An 8,726-nucleotide genomic window follows, 5' to 3' on the forward strand; every position below is an offset into this window, starting at 1 on the left:
TTTCAGCCCTGCGTGACAATTGTGGGGGAAAACCAAGCCACTGCCCCGGTAGCTGTGCTGGCTGTCCCCTGGGACAATGTGTGCCCTGCGTAGTGGCAGGACACAAACCGGGCCCTGCCTGGTTGGAAGAAAGGGTGTCAGGTGTGGGCAGACTTTGCCTGTCCTGCATGAGAGCTGTACCCCTCCTGCTGCTGCTCCTGCAGGCTGGAGACATATGAGGCCCCCATCTCATCAGACCCACACCAAGCTCAGGAAGGAGATGCCTGGGGTTGGAGAGGCTGTGCTGGTGTTAGAGAAGCTGCTTTATGGGTTAATCATCTTCCTGGTTAGCAGCTGTCTTGAAAGAGTCACCCACTTGTCTTTCAGGGGTGGGCCTTTCCCTGGCCTGCCCAGATAGAAATGCATCTAGCTGTCAGAAATGTGCCTCTATGAGGTGCATTTCCAGTCTCCCAATCCTGCCTGTGTGTATCACAGCTTTGGCAGGGGCATGGGCTCCGGATTTGCCCATAGGTCCCTTATAAGGATGTGAGACCCATCAAGGCTGCTCTCAGGGTGACCCCCAGCCCACCTACCACAGCCAGCAGTGATAGGATGAGCACACCCTGTGCTCAGCTCGTTCTAGGTGTGTGTGCTTGGGTTCCAGGACTTGGACTAAACACTTGCTGCTCAAGCAGAGGAAAAAAAGCTTAGGGCTCCAGGATCTTACACCTTGTCTCATTTAGAAGCAGCAGCAGCAGCAGTTAAAAGATATTTTGGTAACCATGTGTAGGTATTGGTGAGGAAAATGCCACCTGCTGAGGAGCCAAACCAAGAGCTGGAGGCAGAAGTTGGACTGCTTTCAGCAGGGCTTGTTTGCAGGGGTGGAGCAGGGCTGGGCTGGTTGGGTGCCATTCGGTTCTCTTCTGCAAGGTTGTCTGCTGAAGGGAGCTTCTGAAGGAAGTGTGAAAACCCTTGCTTGGGTGAGCAGCCAGGCATGGGAGGGAGGAGGAGAGGCTTCAGGGACAGGGATTGCTCTAAACAGGCGTAAGTGCTGGCTGGGGAAGGGGGCTGGGGGCTGAGGGGGTGGCAGGAAGGGAAGGGCAGCAGACAGTGCAAAAACTACTTGGGGTTGGCCCAACTTGCGGTGGGACCAGACCAAGACCTTTCAGTGATGCCGTTGTGGTAATGAGAGTGAGATTCCCAGTATTTCCTAGCAATGAAACATAGAAAGGGTGGTGTGGGGGCGAAGGAGCCACAAATACGTTACAACGGACGCTGAGCCAGCACCAACGGCCGGGAGCGTGGGAGTCGCCGCAGGTGGGTCCGTGGAAGCGCTGCCTCCCGGCAGCGGGGAGCCAGGGAACGAAGAAAGGCCGAGACACCCTGTGCCTGTGTCCCGGAGGTGCTTGGAGGGTCCCCGGTGCCGCGCCTGGGGCCAAGGGCTGAGCATCCCGTGGTGGAGCCGGAGGCATCGCGCACTCCGGCGTGTGTCTCCATCCGTGGGATCCGCGTCCGTGGGCCCTCGTGCCTGCGGGACTGCCCTCCTCGCCCCGCGGCTCCGGGGCGGGCGGTGGCGGCGGCGGCCCCGCCCGGTGCGGCGGCGGCGGGCGGAGCCGGCGTGCGGGCGCGGCCCCGTCTCCCTGCGGCTCTCGGCGGTGCGGCGGCCCGGCCGGCTGGGCCCCCCGCAGCCACGGGCATGGGAGCCCCCGGGCCGGCGGCCGGGGCTGGAGGAGGAAGAGGAGGAAGAGGAAGAGAAGGAGGCGGCGGTGGGGGCCGCTGACCGGCGCCGGGGCGGCGCGGCAGCCCCGAGGCCGCGGTGAGTGGAGCGGCGCGGGCAGGCCTGGCCGGGCGGGGGAGGCTCGGGATGCGACCCGGGGGATGCGATCCCGGTCGCTCATGGGCGGCACCACCCCGGCTCGGGAAAAAGCCTAATTTTGAGGTTGTTTCTCATTTTTTAATAAGTTTTTGCATGTGTCGGGGACTGGGAAAAACGAGGGGGCGGGGGAGTGTGAGTTGTGCTGAATGCGGCCCCTCGCCCCACTTTTGGCCGGGAGGTGGCCACCTTTAGGGCATCGGGGCCATCGACTCCCACCGTGCCTTTCTTCTCCCAGCCCTGGGATGTCTTGTGGGAAGAAGGATTGAGTCCACGGGGTTGAGCATCCCCTCCAAAATGAGCGTCACCAGCCCCATGGCACACACTGCACCGGCGTGAAACCCTGGGGACCAGCTCCCCAGCCCCAGGTTGCTTCTGGCCCCTCACACCCTGCACAGGTGCTGCGGTGGGGGGAGGTGGCATCATATTTCTAACCCCCTCCTTAGCAGTTGTTTCTAAGCCCACTCATGTTGGTGATGTCCTGTGGCCGCTGTTTGATGGAGTGCTTTGGTTTTGTTCTTGCTGAGCATCACTCTCTACTTGCGTCGTGGACTGCTCTGCCAAAGGGCCCCTAAAACCAGCTCTGATTTTTCCCTATTGCCTCCCCGTCTGGCTGTTGAGGCACCACCACTCCATATGCTGCCCAGGTTTTTGGGAAGGATTTCTGGCAGGTGCTAGGGGCAGGCAGGTCCCTGTGTCAAGGGCTGTGCGGGGTGACAAGGCAGCGTGATCGGATGAAAGTTTGGGCAATAACAGCTAAGCCAGCTTTTTTCAGAGGGCTACTTTCTAGAAAGAAACTGGGTGTGCGGTTGGGCTGCTGACACATGCCAGGACACCCCTTCCCACAGAGATACTGCCCTGCATCCTGCAGAGAGAGGGTGGACATAGCTGGGGCATTGGGCTCAGAGTCTTTTCCAGTGCCTCCCTGCCTGGAGTGGGCTCCAGGGTCGGTTATGCGACTGGGAGAGGACACCCCAGAGCAGGGTTGGGCGAAGGATCCTGCTTCACACCTCAGCTCTGATCCCCACACCCATCCTGTGTGGCCATCACTGCCGACTCAGTGCCCTGTGGCTCCCTGGGGGGCCCCACTGGACAAGGCTGGCAGCTGCCAGTGACCATTTGCCAGCACTGTTGGGTGCTACCTGCACTCCTACTGGGGGGTCGTGCTACAGATCCCCAGCCACCAAGGTCATCCCCTCAGGGACCATGCAGCAGCTCTGGCCTGTCCCAAGGTCCCCAGGGCCTTGTGAACCCCGGTACCTGTCCCTTGTGATTGCCTTGCCATGTCCTAGCAGCTTCCCTGAAAGCAGGGACTAGCAGGGCAGGGATCAGGGCAGGAACTGGGGTGCATGGCTGTGCTGCAGCCTGAGAGGGCTGGGAAAGGCCAGATGGTTTGACTTGTCTGGGACTCTCTAGTGACTCTCCCAGCTGGCTTTCTGGCAGGGCTCTGGCCCAGCTCCAGGTGTCATGTGGGAGATAAGGGGACCCTGACTCCCAGCAGTCCCAGTGTTCCAGGGGGCCTCACCATCAGCAGGAGGGGAGAGGATCTGCACTGCTGATCCTGTAAGCCAGACCCTGCTGGAGGTGGCAGGGAACCCTGACTCAGGGGGGCTGGGATGTCCTGCTCGGCTTGGCTTGGCTCGGTGTCTGCCGTGCAGCTGCTCAGCTGCTGGGTGCCTCGAGGAGAGCCCCTGCCGGCATGAGTCTCACTGCCGCCCTGCTTTGGTGCTGCTGCTGGGGTGTAGTTCTGTGGGGAGGGAGCAGGATGGGGAACAGGGAAGTGGGGTGCCTCAGAAAGGGGTGGCTGGTGGGGGCACCTGTGGTGCCCTTGGGACATCCCAGGCTGGCCATGTTTTTGGAGAGCGTCGCCTTCTTCAAGGGCCCAACCTCCATGGAGGCTCTTGGAGGTGTCCCCATCCTCTCTCTGTGTGGGAAAAAGGGAAGGGGAGTGGATTGGTCCTGTTCTGGTCTTGGCCTAGGAAAGCAAGGAGGGGACTTGCTATGTGGGGCTCAGGACCTCTTGTATCTTTGTGGTTGTGCCTTCAGAGCAGGGATCCAGGTGCAGCATTCCCCCCGGGGTGCTCTCTGGCATACTAGCCTGCAAGCCCTTGACCTCTGCACCAGGCCTGTGCTGCTCCTGCTGTCCCAGTGTCATTTGGGCTGGGTTGGGGGCTCAGGCTCGTGGTGTCCTGAGCATGACGTGTCTTGGCAGGATCAGGACCGTGGCTGGAGCCGCCCCCCTGCCCCGCCAAGCGCACATGTCCACCTGCCCGTGCCCAGAAGATGACCAGGCTGCTCTTGGGGGTGACCCTGGAAAGGATTTGCAAGGCCGTGCTGCTGCTCTGCCTGCTCCACTTCATCATCATCATGATCCTCTATTTTGATGTCTACGCGCAGCACCTGGACTTCTTCAGCCGTTTCAACGCCAGGAACGCCTCGCGCGCCCACCCCTTCTCCAACTCCTCCCGCCCCAACGGCACCGCTCCCAGCTACGGGCCAGCCGGTGCTGAGGCCCCATCCCCCAGCACCAAGCCCAGCACCAACCAGTCCGCCACTGAGAAGCCCTTGCAACCCTGCCAGGAGACACCTCCTGGCTTAGGTGAGACATGCTGGGTGAGCGTTGGGGATGAATTTGGGCTCTGGCTCCAAACATAGGGCCGAGGTGGGTGGCTTATCCCCTGGGCCCTAGGCATGGCTTCCCCATGAAGTAGTAGAGAAACTCCAGCCTGGAACTGTATCAGGACAGCTGGTTTCAGGTTTTGTTAGCCCAGTCTCTTTGCCCCTGTTTAGGAAAGGTTTTGGGCGCTCTCTGCCCTCGGAAGTGCCAGTCCCCCTTGCAGGTCCCCCTCACTGTTTGCTTTACCACTCTGGGCAGAAGCAGCAGGTGACCATGACCCTGACCATGTCCTGTCCTGTGGGCATCACCCTGCCCTCCCTCTCACAGTTGGGCGCCTGCTCATTGAGTTCAGCTCTCCCATGAGCATGGAGCGAGTGCAGCGGGAGAACCCTGATGTACGCCAAGGCGGCAAGTACACCCCCCCAGACTGCCTACCCCGGCAGAAGGTGGCCATCCTCATCCCCTTCCGGCACCGTGAGCACCACCTCAAGTACTGGCTGCACTACCTGCACCCCATCCTGCGCCGGCAGAAGGTGGCTTATGGTATCTACATCATCAACCAGGTGAGGGGGGCAGGGGCAAGGGTGGTGGCAGGGCTGGGGTGGATGAGCAGGCATTGCTGAGCTCTGCCCTGCAGTTCGGTGAGGACACCTTCAACCGGGCCAAGCTGCTCAACGTGGGATTCATGGAGGCACTCAAGGACGACGACGAGTATGACTGCTTCATTTTCAGCGACGTGGACCTCATCCCCATGGACGATCGCAACCTCTATCGCTGCTATGAGCAGCCACGGCACTTTGCTGTTGGCATGGACAAGTTTGGGTTCAGGTGGGTGCCCTGGGGAGCTGGGGTGTTTCTGCCCAGGCAGGGCTGGAATATCTCTTTGGGATGACATCAGGGCAGCCACCCTTCATTGTCACCTGGGGCGTGCATGAGGTTGATGGCTTGAATTGTGGACCTGAGATGGGAGAGGGCACCCTGGGTAGGAGGGTGACACAGGAAAGGGTCTATGCTTGTACCTGAGGGTCCCCATGGGGCTCACCTCCATCTTTGCCTGTCCCCGGGGCTGACCCATTTGCTGTCAACCTGCAGGCTGCCCTATGCCGGCTACTTCGGTGGCGTCTCTGGGCTGAGCAAGTCACAGTTCCTGAAGATCAATGGCTTTCCCAATGAGTACTGGGGCTGGGGAGGAGAGGACGATGACATCTTTAATCGGTAGGTGCCCAGCCCCTCGCTAGCACTGACTGCTTGGGGTGTACCAGGCTCTGCACCAAGCGCTGACATAGCACTCTTACAGCACTGGTGTTCCCGGTTTTCTGGGGAATCTGCATGGGCCATGCTACATGTCAGGGAGGGATTGAATTACACTCTAGCTGTAGTGTTGATGACCCTCATGGATGGAACTGGCCTCTCTCTGTGTGCTGGGGGGCTGCAGGACACCCCTCTGCCTCCCTTGTGGCTGAAGCCTGCAGTGTGGTATGTGCTGCACCCGCAGGGTGGTGTGCCTGTGGGCTCTGCTCCATACAAGGGCTGTCCAGGGCTGAGATTAAAAACTTGGAAGCATCTCAGTGGCGGCCGTGCAGCAGCCATGCAGTCATTCCTGCTGGCAGCCGGCAGGCAGCAGTACAGCTGCGTGTGGAGCAGAGCCCAATCCCCCCACACCATGCGTTGGGTGCCAGGGCTGGACAGTGGCCACCTCACCTCCTGTGGGTTCCTGCACGGTGGTGCCCAGGGGAGCAGTGTGCAGCCAGTGGGGTGTAACCAGCCTGTAATGGCCAGATGAGCAAAACACCCTTGTGGGAGCCCTGGGCACATGGCACGGTTGTGATTTCCACACAAGGTGGGCTCGGGGTGGGGGACAAGAAGTGTGTGGAGCTCTGGAAGAGCTTCAGGCAGCCCTTGATCTGAGGGGAGGACTCCAAGGAAAGGTCTAGGCAGCGGTATTCAGGGAATGTAAAGGGCAGGGGCCACAGAGGGAGGGAGGAAGGGAGGGAAGGACGGATGGCTGCACGTGGATGGCTGCCTGTGTACGGCACAGGCTGAATGCAGCTGCCAGTCCCTGGACAGGGGTGGTGCTTTGGGCACACTGCCATGGGGCATGTGGCACCCTAGGTCGTGACACTGGCCTGGGCTGGGCCTGGCTTTGCTCATCTTGGTTTGGCACAGGGACTGGTTTATTTTGCCTGGGGTCTGACCCTGGAGGTCTCTGGGTTGGGGAATGTCCCACCCTGGTGCCCACACACTGATCCCACCCTGCTCCTGGCCCCCAGCATCTCCCTGAATGGCATGAAGGTGTCGAGGCCCGACATCCGCATCGGGAGGTACCGCATGATTAAGCATGAACGCGACAAACACAACGAGCCCAACCCGCAGAGGTGAGTGAGCCACAGGGCTGGGGCAATTGGGACGCTGGGCAATCACTTGGCTGCTCACCTTCACAGAGGTCCAGCACTGCTGGCACTACAGCAAGATATCCCCCCATCCTCATCTTGCTCTTCTTTCCACCAGATTCACCAAGATCCAGAACACCAAAATGACGATGAAGCGGGATGGGATCAGCTCGCTGCAGTACCGGCTGGTGGAGATCTCCCGCCAGCCCATGTACACCAACATCACGGTGGAGATTGGCAGGCCACCGCCCCGCCTGGCCCGCGGCTAGTGCTCCTGTCAGCGGGATCCCCTGTGCCCAGGCTGGCTGGGCATGGCGGGTTTTGCCCCAGCTCAAGAACCAGGACTGGACAGGGACGTTTTCTGCCTACTCTGCTGCCTTCCGGAGACGGCTGCCCCCCAGCCGGCCCTTTGGTCCCCAGGATTTCTCTGTCTCCCCCATCCCCACGAGTGTGTTTGCAGGACCCCTGCCCCATACGTGGTGTGTTGGTGGACAAGCCCGGCTGCCCTGCAAGCGGCTCCTGGCACAGAGGGAGGGGGCAACCCCAGGCCTGGCAAGGAGCCCCCAGTCCATGCCAGCTCCTGCCTGCACCCTGGGTGGGGAGGGTGAAATCCTACTGCTCTGTGAGAGCTGGAGGGTCCCCACTAGCGCTGTAAGAAGTGGGGTGCAGGCTTCCCCCTTTACCAGCGCTGGAGCCACTGCTGCCCCAGCTGGGGATGGGAGCAGCCTGGGCCCCCCAGGCAGGCAGGATCAGGGCGAGGTTGCTGCCCTGGCCGGGCACTGCCCGTGCTACTGGGCACACAGACGTGGCTTGCTGTCTTCCTCTGCTTTAGTCTGGTGCTTAGAGCCGGGCCCCGTCTCAGCTCTGCCAAACAGAGACCTCTAATTAGCGAATGCCCCTCGCTGTGCCTCAGTTTTCCCAGGGCTGGGGGGATGGCAGCTGTATCACATCCCCCTTTCCCCAAAGGCAGGTGCTGTGTGTGTGTGTGCAGCCCCTGCCTGCGCCTGCCCTCACCTGCCCTCCCCCCTTTGGTGGGGGAAATAGGGCTCATTTGAACCCCCAGCCCCTCTTGGTAGGGGCTGGTGCAGCCCCCCTCTAGCAGGGAGGGAATCTTCCCCTTGTCTGCCTTCCCCCTTCCAGGCCAGGGGCGGGGGGGCTGCAGGCAGGAGAGGCCGGGACCATGCAGGGCGGGAGCCCTGTGCCCCTCCGTGGGACTGGGAGCCCCAGCACCCCCAACGCTCCATGGGGGGCTGGGAGCAGTGGGGTTGGGAGTGGGGCAGCTCGCCAGGGCTGGGGGGCGCCGGCGACTTTTGTACATTTGAATGTCTGACCCTTTTTTCAGCGTACGTTGAATGCAGCGTTCGGTCGTAGAGACCGGGGGTTTTGTATTTAATAAAAGTTTGAAAAGTTGGCAGGGTTTGTGGGGCTGGGTGGGGGTGGGAGAAAGTGCCATCTGATGAGGAAGCGTGATTGTGGAGTATAGAGGGGAAGTCCTGTCTGCCACCTCCAGCTGCTGGCTGGGAGGCAGAGCCCCTGCCTCACCCTGTCCACTCTTGGGGGCCCCTCCAGCTCACTCAGCAATGCAGGGGGGCCTAACAAGGTGCCCAGCCCCAGCTATGACAAAGTGCACAGGGCAAAGCCAGCTGCCCTCACTGTCCCATGGACATTTGCTGCCCTCCCCTCCATTTGGGGACAAGGTTCTCCCCCAGCAGGGATAAGCCCCTGTCCTCCATCCTCTGCCTTACCTCCAGCTGGTTTTGTACGTCCAAGTCGGGCAAAGGAGAATTCCCCAGGACCCAGCCTCGCTGTTCAGTGCCAATACCTGGCATCGGGGGGTAAGAGCTGCACCCATTAATTGTGCTCCCCC

At 61.0% G+C, this 8,726-nt stretch overlaps 1 protein-coding gene across 1 annotated transcript; it reads left to right on the forward strand.

Annotated features, from left to right (window-relative positions):
* Positions 1–1,646: 1,646 nt before the first annotated feature.
* Positions 1,647–8,269, forward strand: B4GALT2 (beta-1,4-galactosyltransferase 2). The gene is made up of 7 exons (XM_048312771.1): positions 1,647–1,795; positions 4,065–4,451; positions 4,797–5,032; positions 5,107–5,297; positions 5,562–5,684; positions 6,740–6,844; positions 6,978–8,269. The coding sequence occupies exons 2-7, from the start codon at positions 4,136–4,138 to the stop codon at positions 7,126–7,128; spliced, it is 1,122 nt and encodes a 373-aa protein (XP_048168728.1). The 5' UTR covers positions 1,647–1,795; positions 4,065–4,135; the 3' UTR covers positions 7,129–8,269.
* Positions 8,270–8,726: the final 457 nt, after the last annotated feature.

The sequence above is a fragment of the Corvus hawaiiensis genome, chromosome 9 (genome assembly GCF_020740725.1).
Source record: "Corvus hawaiiensis isolate bCorHaw1 chromosome 9, bCorHaw1.pri.cur, whole genome shotgun sequence".
Taxonomy (NCBI): Eukaryota; Metazoa; Chordata; class Aves; order Passeriformes; family Corvidae; genus Corvus; species Corvus hawaiiensis.

Coding starts and splice junctions, on each gene's coding strand:
- B4GALT2 (XM_048312771.1), top strand. CDS start 4,136: ATGACCAGGCTGCTCTTGGGGGTGACCCTGGAAAGGATTTGCAAGGCC. Junction 4,452..4,796: donor GGAGACACCTCCTGGCTTAG/GTGAGACATGCT, acceptor TCCCTCTCACAG/TTGGGCGCCTGCTCATTGAG. Junction 5,298..5,561: donor ATGGACAAGTTTGGGTTCAG/GTGGGTGCCCTG, acceptor GTCAACCTGCAG/GCTGCCCTATGCCGGCTACT.